This window comes from Rhinatrema bivittatum, chromosome 8 (assembly GCF_901001135.1).
Source record: "Rhinatrema bivittatum chromosome 8, aRhiBiv1.1, whole genome shotgun sequence".
Taxonomy (NCBI): Eukaryota; Metazoa; Chordata; class Amphibia; order Gymnophiona; family Rhinatrematidae; genus Rhinatrema; species Rhinatrema bivittatum.
Window position 1 is genome coordinate 163,809,768 of NC_042622.1, and position 15,579 is coordinate 163,825,346.

At 45.1% G+C, this 15,579-nt stretch overlaps 1 protein-coding gene across 3 annotated transcripts in view; it reads left to right on the top strand.

The window, feature by feature from the left end:
* The window catches only part of SLC13A2 (solute carrier family 13 member 2), a 41,010-nt gene that overhangs the window by 14,526 nt on the left and 10,905 nt on the right, over positions 1–15,579 (top strand). Inside the window, exons 2-6 of one of the 3 annotated variants that reach the window (XM_029613096.1) lie at positions 545–631; positions 2,246–2,382; positions 5,743–5,902; positions 13,839–13,938; positions 14,166–14,349. In XM_029613096.1, coding sequence (XP_029468956.1) covers positions 2,252–2,382; positions 5,743–5,902; positions 13,839–13,938; positions 14,166–14,349 — 575 coding nt within the window. In that variant the 5' untranslated portion in view covers positions 545–631; positions 2,246–2,251. Of the gene's footprint in view, positions 1–544; positions 632–746; positions 970–2,245; positions 2,383–5,742; positions 5,903–13,838; positions 13,939–14,165; positions 14,350–15,579 lie in introns of those variants that run through there. The other 2 variants (XM_029613097.1, XM_029613095.1) reach the window with 2 other exon arrangements.

The following is a 15,579-nucleotide window of genomic DNA, read 5'->3' on the forward strand; positions in this document are numbered from 1 at the left end:
GCCACTGGCACGTAGACCTGTCCACCAATGGGACAGATTTCGCACCAATGGGACAGATTTCACACCAATGGGACAGATTTCACACACAGGACCTCTTAGACTATGACAAAAAGAAAGAATGTCACCTTTAGGCATAGATAATCCACAGTGTGCTCAATGTACCCTTAGCTGGGGACTCCCAGACAGCATGGCTAATTCAGCCTGCTTATGACGGGAAACCATAAACGGTGTTTTCAATAGATAGCAGGATGAATTAGCCATGCGATCCCACCCTCCTCCCTGGACAGCTTCTCCTCAGTTCTATCTTTGCCTGTTTTCTCTGTTTGCTGCTCGTCCATATTTTCCTATCATTTGAGCAAGTCAGGCAATTGCACAGGAACTGCTGCGCAGCCAGGCAGAGCAAAGCTCTGTAACTCTGGAGAGCGTTTTCTGCCTCAGGCCACCGGAGGGATGTCCCAGACAGCATGGCTAATTCATCCTGCTATCTATGGAAAACACTGTTTACAGAAAGCAAACTTGCTTTTTCATGAATTTTGTTTTGTAGGTTATTTTGTAAATCGCAGACAGCCTTGGGCATCAGGCGATAAATACATTTTTAATAAAGACCAAGAATTTCAGCACTATCTGGCGGGTACGTCTGCTAGAAAAACACCTGCCCTAAAGTTATCCAGATGTCCTCAGCCAGATAAGTGCTGCTGAAAATCTGGCTAAAGACCCTCTGCCACTGAATATGAATGTCTTATTAAATAAGGGCAGAAACTTTCCTGTTAAAGAGGACCAGTGATGGGATTGGCTCAATCTCCTAAATCATTTCCGGATTGGCAAAAGTCTCAGAGCATCCATGCAACATGAGCGGAGTGGCTGCAGCTGCCATCCAAACTATGAGGAGCATCCCCTGACGAAACAGGAGAGAAGGCTTCAGCAACTGCCTGCACTGATAGCAGCCAATTACAGCAGCATTCATTTTATGTGACTATGCTTTGTTAATTAAGGTGCAAGCCACTTTAATTAGACAGCACATTTATACAAGCGGTCTATAAATATATATATAAATTACATTAAATTTAGCCACTGAGAAAATTAGTAAATGTCTTGACAAATAAGCACATGCTAAATAAGTAAATGGAGGGAGTGGACCCCCCACAGTCTGTGCTAGTGTCACCCAGGGAGAGGAACCTCACAGTCTGTGCTAGTGTCACCCAGGGAGAGGAACCCCACAGTCTGTGCTAGTGTCACCTAAGGAGAGGAACCTCACAGTCTGTGCTAGTGTCACACAGAGAGAGGAACCTCACAGTCTGTGCTAGTGTCACCCAGGGAGAGGAACCCCACAGTCTGTGCTAGTGTCACACAGAGAAAGGAACCTCACAGTCTGTGCTAGTGTCACACAAGGAAAAGAGCCCTCACAGTTTGTGCCACTGTCACCCAGGGAGAGGAAATCCCACAGTCTGTGCTAGTGTCACCCAGGGAGAGGAACCCCACAGTCTGTGCTAGTGTCACACAGAGAGAGGAACCTCACAGTCTGTGCTAGTGTCACCCAGGGAGAGGAACCTCACAGTCTGTGCTAGTGTCACACAGGAAGAGTAGCCTCCCCCACCCCCCCTCATTCTGTGCTAGTGTCACCCAGGGAGAGGAACCCCACAGTCTGTGCTAGTGTCACACAAGGAAAAGAGCCCTCACAGTTTGTGCCACTGTCACCCAGGGAGAGGAAAACCCACAGTTTGTGCCACTGTCACCCAGGGAGAGGAAATCCCACAGTCTGTGCCACTGTCACCCAGGGAGAGGAAATCCCACAGTCACCCAGGGAGAGGAACCCCACAGTTACACAGGGACAAGAACCCCCACAGTTACACAGGGAGAGGAGCCCCACAGTCTGTGCTAGTGTCACACAGGGAGAGGAGCCCCTACAGTCTGTTATAGTGTAACATAGGGAGGTGTCTTCCTCAATACCTGCTACCTGCACTATCTGAATGTAATTCTCTTTGAAGGTCATGAAATGTGGAATATAAATCAGATACAGTAAACAACTAAAACAAATTAGTGTAACCCAGGGAGAAGAATGCGCTCGGTGTTTGCAGAGGGAGAGGGGACTTTCTAAGTCTATTCTAAAATCACACAAGATTCATTGTTTGTTCAATCTGAGCTAGTGACAGAATGGGTCCTTCAGTCTATGCTGGAGTCACACAGGGAAAGGGGCTGTAGGTTAGAAGTGCTTTCCCTAACAATGCTCTTTTCTCCTCCCCTCTAGGTGTGCATGCAGTATTTGAAAGACACCAACATGCTTTTCATTGGGGGGCTGCTGGTGGCCATCGCTGTGGAGCACTGGGATTTACACAAGCGCATAGCTCTACGTGTCCTGCTGATCGTTGGTGTCAAGCCTGCCCTGTGAGTTACACCCACACCAAGGGAAGCAGAGAGGCTGCAGGTGTCAGGCTGCATTAACAGGGTATCAGTAACCAGATCCCACCCTGCTCACTTATAAACCAGCCCTGTGAATTATACCCTCACTAGAGGAAGCAGAGAGGCTGCAGGTGTCAGGCTCCATTAACAGGGTATCAGTAACCAGATCCAACACCCCCACCTACCCTCTCCTAACTCTCCTACCTAACTCCAATGCAGCATAAGAACATAAGGCTTGTCATACTGGGTCAGACCAAGGATCCATCAAGCCCAGTATCCTGTTTCCAACAGTGGCCAAGCCAGGTCACAAGTACCTGGCAGGATCCCAAGGGGTAGACAGATTCCAATCTGCTTATCCCAAAAATAAGCAGTGGATTTCGGCAACTCTACCTTAATAATAGTTAATGGACTTTTCCTCCAGGAACTTGTCCAAACCTCTTTTAAATTAAGCTACACTAATAGCTTTCCCCACATCCTCTGCAATGAATTCCAGAGCTTAATTATGCGTTAAGTAAAAATATATTTTCTCTTATTAGTTTTAAATGTATTACTCAGTAACTTCATTGTGTGTCCCCTGGTCTTTGTACTTTTCGAAAGAGTAAACAACTGATTAACTTTTACCCGTTCATCTCCACTCATTATTTTATAGACCTCTGTCAAATCTCCCCTCAGCCTTCTCTTCTCCAAGCTGAAGAATACAAACCTGTTTAGCCTTTCCTCATAGGGGAATTGTTCCATCCCCTTTATCATTTTGGTCACCCTTCTCTGTACTTTTTCTAATTCTGCTACATATTTTTTGAGATGTGGTGACCAGAACTGCACACAGTACTCAAAATGAGGTTGCACCTTGGAACAATACAGATTATTCTTTGTAAAAATCTGGATGGTAGATGGGAGATAGGTAGGAGAGTTAGGATACGTTAGTTGTGGGTACTCTTATGTCAGGGAATCTAGATGCTGCAGTGGAGTTAGGTACAGTAGGTAGGCATATTTTCTGTTTTATTCTCCCTTCCTTTCCTAATAATCCCTAGCTTTCTATTTGCTTTCTTAGCTGCTGCTACACACTGAGCAGAAGATTTCAATGTATTATTAACAATGACACCTCGATCCTTTTCCTCAATGGTGACTCCTAATGGGGAACCTTGCATTGTGTAGCTATAATTTGGGTTACTCTTCCCTAAGTGCATCACTTTGCACTTGTCCACATTAAATTTCATTGGCCATTTTCATGCCCAGTCTCCCAGTTTTGCAAGGTCCTCTTGCAATTTCTCACAATCCTCTTGTGATGTAACAACTCTGAATAATTTTGTATCATCATCAAATTTGATCACCTCACTTATTGATCCCATTTCCAGGTCATTTATAAATATGTTAAAAAGCAGTGGTTCCAGAACAGATCCCTGGAGCACTCCACTTGTCACCATTTTCCATTAGGAAAATTTACCATTTAGCCCTTCTCTCTGTTTTCTATCTTTTAACCAGTTCGCAGTCCAGAATAGGACACTGCTCCCTATCCATTGACTCTTTAATTTCCTAAGAAGATGTGGCGATTCCGGGCCGCCCCCGGAATCGCCACCCACCTGGTCGCGAGTTGGCGCGGGTCCCACGCTCCCCGGGCCTCCAGGGGCCTCGGCTGCCGCAGGCCCGGCGTCTCCCCACCTCGCCCGGGCCTGCAGCTGCTTCTGCTCCTGCCTCCTTACCTCGCCGGAGCAGCCGGCGCCTCGCGGCGGTAGGCCCCGCCCCCTAGACGCGCGCGCGCGTCTCAGCCATAAATTTAAAGGGGCCAGCGCGGGAAACCTGGGGAACGCCTCCTGATGACATCAGACGCTGCAGGGTACTTAAGCCCTGCAGCTGGACCAGAACGTCGCCTTGCAACGAGGTTCCCAGGTTCTCCTGACTCCAGTTGCTGCATCCTGAGCTCCCCTGCTTTTCCTGATCTTTGATCCTGGTTCGGCTGACGGTGTTTCCTGGCTCTTGACCTTTGGACTGGCTTACGACGTTTCCCTGGCTTCTGACCCCGGTTCGGCTTACGGTGATCCTCTGGCTTCTGACCCCGGACCGGCTTCCGTTGACGCTTTGGCTCCTGACCTCGGACTGGCTTACGGTGATCCCTTGGTTCCTGACTCTGGACTGGCGAGCGACGACCCTTCGGCAATTGACCTTGGACTTCATCCGACTTGGCCCTCGCGGGTCCGCCTAAGTCCCAGCGGCCGGGTCCCTACGGGCTCCTCCTGGGGGGACTCCGGCTTCCAGGGTGAATCTCCTAAGTCCCAGCGGCCGAACTCCTATGAGCTCCTCTCGGGGGAGGATCGGCTTCCAGGGCGAAGATCTTCCCACTACTGGACCAGCTCCGTCGTCACCACCTTCCTCGCCAAAGCCCTTGGTCGCATAGGGCTTCCAGAGTTCCTCCTTCGGCCAGTTCCGAGCCTGTCTTTGCCGCCTCCCGGTCGGGGCCACTGCGGCCACCATCTACAGCAACTTCTCCTTTGGTTCCGATCGGCCCAAGGGTCCACGAATCCAACAGAAGACTCTCATGAAGGACTTTGTCAAGCACTTTCTGGATAATCCAAATACATTATATCAACTGGCTCACCTTTAGCCACATGTTTATTTACACCCTCAAAAAAAATGTAGCATATTAGTGAGGCAAGATTCCCTTGGCTAAATCCATGCTGGCTTTGTCCCATTTAACTATGCCTACCTACTGTACCTAACTGCACTGCAGCATCTAGATTCCCTAACATAGAGTATCCCCGACTAACCTATCCTAACTCTCCTACCTATCTCCCATCTACCATCTAGAGTTTTACAAAGAATAAAACTGAATACAAATATATGTGCAATCAAATGAAGCAACATTAGCTATCCCACAAAAAGCTATTCTATAAAACAAAAGGACTCTGAATATAAGAAAGGCATAACAAGCTGGGTTTTCTTTGCTATTGTGTTTGGTTTCCTGCTTATAGCCGTTGTCATTCTTCTAAGCCCCTCAAGCTGTTTCTGGTCTGGGTTCCCAATAACTCAGCAGTGTGCTCAGAGCTCTGCTCTCCTTCATGGCTCTGCCCCTGCTATCTTTGTGTGAGCTCATGCTTTGTTTCAGATTTAACCCTACCCTGGGGGCGTGGGGGGGCACAAACCTGTCTCCCTTTCTCCCAGTGAGGTCTAAAGGTGAATATTGTGAAGAAGGACCCCAGTTGCTAGAAGCCTTCCTAATAAAATAGTACACAAGTGCTTAATACTGACCCCGAGAGTCCTTGCCCTTCCATCTCTACAGCCTCTGATTACAGGTGGTGGACAGCACACTGCCCCCAGGATCTTACATACCCTGTCCTTCTGTCTCTACAGCCTAATTCTGGGGTTCATGCTGGTCACTGCCTTCCTCTCTATGTGGATCAGTAACACAGCCACCACAGCTATGATGATCCCCATAGCACAGGCTGTTCTGGAACAGCTCCACAGCTCCAAAAGGTCACTGGATACATCTGAGGACATGGAAGAGGAGGAGGTAAATATGACACATTGAGGATGGGTCAACATAATGTCTCTAAAGGGAGGGCCTATCTCTCTAACCTGCTTGAGGTTTTCAGGTTTTCATGGTCACCAAGCATACAGCTAAGAGGAGATCCAGTTGATATAATGACTTTGGAGCTTCAGATACCAAAAGCTATTAATGGCACTTAAGTTGTCCTGGATCTAAACTGGTTGAATGACAGGGCGGGACTAACTGGTCATTTTCCATAGTGGTGTCCCATGAGAATCTATGCTGAGACCAGCACTGGTCAATATATTGAAAAAATGATCTAAAGTAAAGGAAGCTATAGTATGGTCTACAAAGCTTTATGTAAGGAAAGTAAATACAAATAAGAGGAAAAGGAGACTGGTTTGGTTTTCTAAAGAGGTGGCAGAATAAGAAAAGATGAAAAGATTAGCATTGTAAAGGTACAAGAGCCCCCAGAAACGGCGCAGGAAAGCTGAGAAAACCAGGGCCAGCAGTCAGGATCTCAACATAGAAGCGGAAGAAAGGTGTAGAGCGAGGTGACAAGGAAATGCAAAGGTGGGAATGGTAAGAGAGAGGAGAAACAGAGGAAGATGACAAGGAAAAGGCAGAAATGCCAAGCAAACACTTTTGTTCCGTATTCACTGAAGAAGGAAGAGGAGGAGGAGCACAGATGGCAGGAAGGGGCGCTCATGCTGGCGGGAGAAATCACAGCATTTATGGAACTAGCACAACCAGAAATAGACAAAACTAGGGCCGGACGCACTGCATCCTAGGATATTAAAAGAGCTAAGAGAAGGGCCTTTGTAAATGGAAGAGGTTCTGCAGGACTGGAGAAGTGTGGATGTTATCCTCCTTCAAAAAAGTGGTATTAAGGAGGCGGTGGAAAACTGCAGGACCGTTAGACTCACTTTGTAGTGGGTAAGTTAATGGAAATTCTACTGAAGGAAAGGATAGAGAAGTACCTTGAATGCAGTGGATTGCAGGATGCAAGGCAGCATGGTTTTACCATAGGGAGATTATGTCAGAGAAATCTGATCAATTTTTTTGATTGTGTGACCAGAGAATTAGGTCAGACACATGCACTGGATATAGCCTACTTGGTTTTCAACAAAGCTTTTGAATGTCCTCACAGAGGAGGCTGTCACATGACATCAGGCCTGGATAAATGTGCTAAGGAAACCTTCATTATAGGAAAATTAAGCAAAACTGAAAAACACTCTCTGACTGAAGACTGTAACATAAAAGAACTTGAGCAGGAAGGCATATATAAATATCTAGGAGTAGAAGAAGGTGTGACAATCCAGCACAGTTACAGAAATAAAAGATCAGCAAAAATACTAAGGGAGACGGAAACTGATACTGAAAAGTGCTTTAACGGAACGGAATAGGATACAAGCTGTCAACCAATTTACAATCTCCATACTCTCTTACAGTTTTGGAATTGTAAACTAGTTGCCCAAAGATCTTAAACAATTGGATGTAAGATCGAGAAAACTCTATAGCCACCAAGTAATCTGTCAGAATCAGTGTATGGTGAGATGGTACTTTCCAAGAGCTGAAGGTGGTAAGGGTTTTATAGAAATAGATTACACATGAACAACTGCTATTATAGACCTCCAAGGATACCTAACAGCATTAACAGGTGCAAACATTCAAAAAGTGCTGAAGCATAAAAGTGAACAAAGTCGGTCTCCATCCTTAAGCTTTGACAATTTTTCTGACAAGGAAGACTCTACCAGCACACTTGGGGAAAGAGGCAACAGAATTTGCAAAACAAGAAAAACAACTCTTTAAAGATCTGGACCAGCAAACAAGGAAAAACAAATGGTTAAAGCATAGCTGCAGTGGGTAGATTAAAACTTGACACATATTGAAAAAGAGAAGATCCTCAAGCAATCAGAGATCAAGAACAATTCAGCAGAAAGATAGAGAAATGTCCCCAATTGTATCGGGTGCCACAGGCCTGATTGAAAGCTCTTCCAAGTGCACCTTGAAATTACATATTACATCTGTGCATAGTACATCTTATGATCTCCAGAAGGAAGCTCTCTCTGGCACAGTGCACGTAATAAGATGAGCATTAGTGGTAAATGTGAGAGACTGCAAGGTCGATTTTAAAAGCTCTACGATTGAGAAAGCCGGGAGCTATGCGCATGTCTCGGGCCGGCACATGCCACGCGGATTTTAAAAAGTGTGCGAGTACACATGTATCTCCCGGGGGGACACACACAAATCAAACAGTTTCAAAAGGGGGTGGGGCTTGGGTGTGGTCTGGGTGGGCATTCCGGAAAGTGATCTTGAAATGAGTGTGTAAGTATTTACACTCCCAAGCGCGCGCTGGGGTCCCCTACCAGGTAACTTTACTTCTGCTATGGACGGCGTGTGAGTACTAAAATAAAAAAAAACGTGGTGAGTCAGCAGGTTCTAAGGGTCGGGGGTAAAAGGGAGGCTAAATAACAGAGGGGTTAGGAAATCCAATCCGTTAACTGGGCAAACTGGGAGGGAACTGAGAAAAAGGGCTATTGCTTCGGCGTGCTTTGTTTTTAAAATCCCTCCCCCCCACTTACACGATAGAGCCAGCATTTGTGTGCACATGCGCACGTCCATATAAAATTGTGTACACATGTACACATATACAGCTGATTTTGTATCATGCACGCATATACGCGTGTATGTTACAAAATAGTTGCGTTTCTGGGCGCGAGCCGACATACGCATGTACATGTACGCCTGCACGGCTGTTTGAAAGTTACCATCTACAATTGTATCCAACATAGCCTCGGGTTATGAGTGAAGTTCATTCGGTCATGGTGTGCGTAAAACCAACCCAGCTGAAGCCTGTACCCTTGAGAAATGCCCATAAATAACCTGAGCATTCTGTGGATGGATTCCAAGGTGTTGGACTGGATTAGAAACTGGTTAAGTGACAGAGAACAGAGTGGTGATAAATACAATTTCTTCTGAGGAAGGAGTGATTAGTTGAATGCCTTAGGGACTGGTCCAGGCTTGGGTTCTGTTCGGTGTTGTTGTGAGCAATATGGTGGAGCAGTGGAAAGGAAACGTTTGCCTCTTTGCAGATGACACTAAGATCTGTAACTGAGTGGATACACCTGAAGGAGTAGAAAGAATGAAGTGTGATCTACGAAAGCTTGAGGAGAGGGCAAGTGCCTGGGAGTTGAGATTCAGTGCAAAAAAGTGCAGAATCACATATTTGGGGTGTGGAAATCTGAGGTAGAGGCACACGATGGAGGGTGAGATGTTGATGTGGAATAACCAAGAAAGGCAACCAAGGGGTGATCACATCTGATAATCTCAAGGAGTGATAGTGGGTGATAAGACAGTGGACAGAGCCAGGAGGGATGCTGGGTGTACAGTGAGAGGCAGAACCATTAGGAGATCTTTGGTGAGAATTCTCCTGTAATATTTGTCCAGTTCTGGAGGTCGTATCTCCAAAAGGATGTGGCCAGGGTGGAAGCAGTCCAGAGGAAAGCTACACCAAAAAGCCTGAGAAATTAAATTAAAGACCTAAATAATATGTATGCCTTGGAGGAGAGAAGAGATGACAGCAATATTCAAAAACCTTGAAGTTATTAATAATGTACAAGACGTAAACCTTTGTCAGAGGAAAGAATGCTCTAGAAGAAGAGGGCATGGTATGAGTTTCCATAGACATAGACCCAGGAGCATCATCAAGAAATCTTTCTTCCCAGAAAGGGTGGTGAATATATGGAGGTAGTAGAGGCAGAAGCAGTGACAGAGTTCAAGAAAGCCTGGGATAAGCACAAAGGGCCCAATATTCAGAGCCACTAAGCCAGAGACGTTTGGACTTATGTGCCTAAGTGGTGGTGTTTATTTATTTAAAATGCTTCTAGGCCACACTATCCAATGTTCTGGGTGGTTTACAATAAAACATTCATAAAAACATAAAAATGATACCCGTACAAGAGAAACCTGCTGCCCTGAGCGGCCGCCACTCAGCCGAATATTGAGTAGGTCTGAAGTTAGCCAGATAAACTTATCCGGCTAACTCTAGGTTATCTAGTTATTCTCAGCAGTGCAGCCGCACCACTGAATATCCCAGAAAAGTTGGCCAGATATATTTATCCATCTAATTTGTTAAGCTGGATAGTGGCTTAATATGGACCTCAGAGGATTTCTGTTTATGAAGAAGTGAGGGTAAAGCCAAAGTTCAACTGAGGACTGTGGGACTGAAGTACGAATGGAGCTGGGCAGACTCGATGGACCTTGAATTCCTTCTCTGCCATCAATTTCTACACTCAAAGATCCACGATGTACCACTGAATGGACCTCGAGGTCCTTGTCTGCCACCACATTCTATACTCAATGGACCTCAAGGTCCTTATCTGTCATCACATTCTACACTGAATGGACCTCGAGGTCCTTCTCTGCCATCACATTCTACACTCAGTGGACCTTGAGGTCCTTGTCTGCCATCACATTCTACACTGTATGGACCTTGAGGTCCTTGTCTGCCACCACATTCTATACTCAATGGACCTCGAGGTCCTTATCTGTCATCACATTCTACACTGAATGGACTTTGAGGTCCTTCTCTGCCATCACATTCTACACTCAGTGGACCTTGAGGTCCTTCTCTGCCATCACATTCTACACTATATGGACCTTGAGGTCCTTGTCTGTCATCACATTCTACACTGTATGGACCTTGAGGTCCTTGTCTGCCACCACATTCTATACTCAATGGACCTCGAGGTCCTTATCTGTCATCACATTCTACACTGAATGGACTTTGAGGTCCTTCTCTGCCATCACATTCTACACTCAGTGGACCTTGAGGTCCTTCTCTGCCATCACATTCTACACTATATGGACCTTGAGGTCCTTGTCTGTCATCACATTCTACACTGAATGGACCTTGAGGTCCTTCTCTGCCATCACATTCTACACTCAGTGGACCTTGAGGTCCTTGTCTGCCATCACATTCTACACTGTATGGACCTTGAGGTCCTTGTCTGCCACCACATTCTATACTCAATGGACCTCGAGGTCCTTATCTGTCATCACATTTTACACTGAATGGACTTTGAGGTCCTTCTCTGCCATCACATTCTACACTCAGTGGACCTTGAGGTCCTTCTCTGCCATCACATTCTACACTATATGGACCTTGAGGTCCTTGTCTGTCATCACATTCTACACTGTATGGACCTTGAGGTCCTTGTCTGCCATCACATTCTACACTGAATGGACCTTGAGGGCCTTGTCTTAAAAAAAAAATTGCTACTTATCAGGCTTTCTGATTTAACTGACTATGTAGTGCTTCTTAGACTTACACAGCTAAGTGCTGGTATTTCCCTGGATAAATCCAAACTTGCACAGCTCGTGCTTTTTATATGTGTGAGTATGTTTGTGCACATATGTACTCGTATTATATAGCCTGTGCATATCGTTTGCATGCAGATTATAAAATACTGTAGCAACTTTGCGTGTGCCCATGTACACTCGTAAATGGGCACCAGTGAGCAGTTTTAAAAGTTATCCTGTATGGTTTTCTAGAAAAGGCTAAATAATGGACCCTAGATGGCAGATTAGCGAGTCATTTGGGCTTCTGGTTTTCCTTTACCTGACTTTTTCTTCGCGGATTATGCCGCATTCAGCCCGCAAATGCAGGGCGAGGGAGCGTCTAGCTCCGGAGACATCCTCACCACAAGTTTCAGCGGGGCCAATGGATGCCCATGTATCCGGGTCACAGGAAAAGCCGTGGAGGGCTCACTGGGAGTGGAGCGGGGGGAAGAGGAGCCTGCAACCTCCCCTGAGCTGATGACAACGCTATCTCTGGTAGAGAGATCACCGCCCGAGAATCCAGCAGAGGCCCGACCCCAGCATCGGTGGAGGGACTCGTAGGGATCGGAAGTCAGTGCCCTAGGTGAGTCCCTCCAGGAGCCCCCGCTGTTGGAAGGAGAGGCCCCTCTTTATCCGGGCAAAAATGTGGCTCCAATCGCCCAAACCCAGGGTTATGGGAAAGAATCCAAATACCCCCATTTCAGATAACAGAGTTGGTGAGACCTCAGCAGTTTAGCCTCGAAACGATTTGGGAAGCCATTAATTCTTTGAATACAAATGTCTCAATACAAGTTAATAATATCTCTAAAGCATTTCAAGATGTAGATAGAAGATTGGAATCTGTTGAAAAAGATATGGGTGAAAGTAAAAAGATCCGGGACTTACATAGTACAAAAATTGAAAGTCTAACTCTTACCCAGCAAGAGATTATTAAGGAAAACACTTCATTCAATTTTAAATTGGAAAATTTGGAAAATCTTGCATGTGCAAAGAATATTCGTTATATAAATTTTCCAAAAATCCCATTTATCTCACCTAAAGATATCTGGAAAAGGTATCTAATTGAATCATTGATGATTCCAGAAGAAATACTTCCTATAGTAGCTAAAGTGTATTATATACCACAAATAAAGAAAGTCCTAACCCAAGAAGAAAAAGAGTTTCAAGCTAAAGAAGTACCTAAGATGAATATCTCGGATATATTGGAACATTCAGATGAAGATTTAGCAGTGCCATCTACGTTGATTGTCACGTTTCTGCTGGATTCTGACAAGGAGTGGATTTTCAAAAAGTTCTTTCAGTATCGGAAGGAACCTTTTTTGAATTGTAAAATACAGATGTTCCCTGATCTTTCCAGGCAAACGCAGAAGTGTTGACGCCAATTCTTGATATTAAAACCTAGAGTTCTACAATTGGGAGCATTCTATGTACTTAAATTTCCATGCCAATGCCTGGTAAAATATCAAGGTGTTTCATATCAATTTTTTTCTTCCTTTCCAATTAGTTAATTTTATTAGTAATAAGGGGGAAGGTTTGGGTTAGTTCCCAGCCTCTGGCTAAGAGAGATTTAAGGAGCTCAATGATATTGTTTTAATATATAGACCCGTTACCGCTAATTTCTTAAGCATTACCTCTAGATTGTGAATATCAGATGCACGGTTGGTCCGTATTGTGGCCTAAAATGTAACATGTGAAGTATTGTTTCTCTTAAAAGATTTCCACATTGGTGTAATTTTGCTTAATTACATGTTTTGCATCTCAAGTGTTTAGCTTGGAAAATAATGTAAAAGATTGATAACTTTAAAACAAAGAAGACTAAATAATTTTCCACACAGATTCAGATTCCCCTGATATATGGACCAGGACCAAAACACGGCAATGGGCCTTCCTTTTGTCCTCTCTGTAGCCTGTAATTTTACTTTACTGTCATTATTACTATTTTTGTCATTTTCCCCCATTCATCTCGTGCAAAAAAATGGTCCTGCAAGGAACATATCTACCCCAGAAGGTAGCCGGGGGCAGAATTAACTGAGAGCAGTCACTACAAGAGCAGCAGAGCAGGGCAGAGGGGAAGCTTCAGCCAGGAGCTGCTACTGCTGTGGGCACGTCTGCTGCTTACCCCATCTCAAAAAGGAGAGCGAACACCTGGAAGAGGTCCAGCGGAGAGCAAGAATGAAAGACCCTTTAGCTTGGAAAAGAGAGATTTTCCAGGCATCTAAAATCGTGAAAGGGGTGGGGGAAAGCAAACAGGGAAGTATTTATTCATCACTGAATTTCATAATACGAGAGCAAGGAGGCACCCGATGACACTGGCAGGAAGCTCACAGGATGTACAGTTGAGGTCAGAGAGGGATTAGACTCATTCCTGGCAGATGCATCAGCCCCAGTCCCAGTACCAGTCAGGGACACCACCTCCAAGCTCGAGGCTTCTCTAAACCGTGACAGCTGGAAACCGGAAAGGTCCGGCAGGGGTGGACAATGCTCCACGTGCCCTGCTTCTTATACGCTCCTTCTGAGTGCCAGCTGCGTGCCACAGTCTGAGACGGGATGCTGGGTTAAGATGCACCTTTGTTCTGACCCGGTTTTGCTATTCATATGTTCTTATGCTGTTCTATAGGAAGAAGATCACATTAAGAAAGATAATAAGTATGTGAATCTGGGTTTTGAGCTGCAAGAAAATGCAATCTCCGATGCCAAGGGCACCGAGAACAAGGAAAGTGAGTTTGTGCCTCTAAGGTTCTCAGTGTCTGATTCATTGTCTACCCTGTCTCAATGGCTCCTGGCAGCTCTGCTTCTGTGTCCAACCTATCTCTGAGGATCTCGGCCTCCCTGACTCTGTACCCAGTCTGCCTGTCTGCAGGGCTCTCAGTCTCTCTGCTTCTGTATCCAACCAGTCTCTGAGTTTCTTGGTGCCTCTAACTCTCTTCCATCGCTCTCTTTCCAGATAAAGAGCTGGTAGTTGTGGTCGACTTGGCCTCACAGAAAGAGAAGGAGATCAGAAAGGAGGAGAAGCACCAGAAGCTCTGTAAAGGGATGAGTCTGTGTGTGTGCTACGCTGCCAGCATCGGGGGCATTGCCACATTGACTGGCACCACACCCAACCTGGTTCTGAAAGGCCAGATTGATGAGTAAGTTTGCATTCCAGCGACTGAGACCTCCACTCCCTTCCTATGGAACAGCCCAGAAACGTTTGGGATCCTTCAAATGACAAATGACATTCCCAATGCATAAAAACAGCTGGACAAGCCTCGATTGCTGGTTTATAATTATAATCATGCCCTCAAAACAATCAGAAACTAATATAAAACATATTAGAAATAACTGGGCCTGTCATCATGAAACAAGAAAGGCATGAGTACACCCAGAGGAGGGAAGGAGTTAAACACATCAGCACACCTGAACTGATGGTGAAGAGACACTTAATCTGCCTGGGAATATCCTAGAAGAGAGGAGAGACAGAAACATTCAAATATCTCAGAGGTGTGGCACTTTATGTCCGGGAGGGTATAGAGTCCAACAAGCTAAAGATCATACAAGAGACTATATGCTCAGTAGAATCTATATGGGTAGAAATCCCAAGTGTGTTGGGTAAGAGTATAGTGATAGGAGTATACTACCGTCCACCTGGACAAAATGGTCAGACAGATGATGAAATGCTAAGAGAAATCAGGGAAGCAAACCAATTTGGCAGTGCAATAATAATGGGAGATTTCAATTACCCCAATATTGACTGGGTAAATGTAAAATCAGGACTTGCTAGAGATATAAAGTTCCTGGATGTAATAAATGATTGCTTCATGGAGCAATTGGTTCAGGAACCAACAAGAGAGGGAGCTATTTTAGATTTAATTCTTAGTGGAACACAGGATTTGGTAAGAGAGGTAATGGTGGTGGGGCCACTTGGCAACAGTGATCATAACATGATCAAATTTAAACTAATAACTGGAAGGGGGACAATAAGTAAATCTGCTGCTCTAACACTAAACTTTCAAAAGGGAAACTTTGATAAAATGAGGAAAATAGTCAGAAAAAAACTGAAAGGTGCAGCTGCAAAGGTTAAAAGTGTTCAACAGGCTTGGACATTGTTTAAAAATACAATCCTAGAGGCACAGTCCATATGTATTCCGCGCATTAAGAAAGGTGGAAGGAAGGCAAAACGATTACCGTCATGGTTAAAAGGTGAGGTGAAAGAGGCTATTTTAGCCAAAAAATCATCCTTCAAAAATTGGAAGAAGGATCCATCTGAAGAAAATAGGATAAAACATAAGCATTGTCAAGTTAAGTGTAAAACATTGATAAAACAGGCGAAGAGAGAATTTGAAATGAAGTTGGCCATAGAGGCAAAAACTCATAATAAA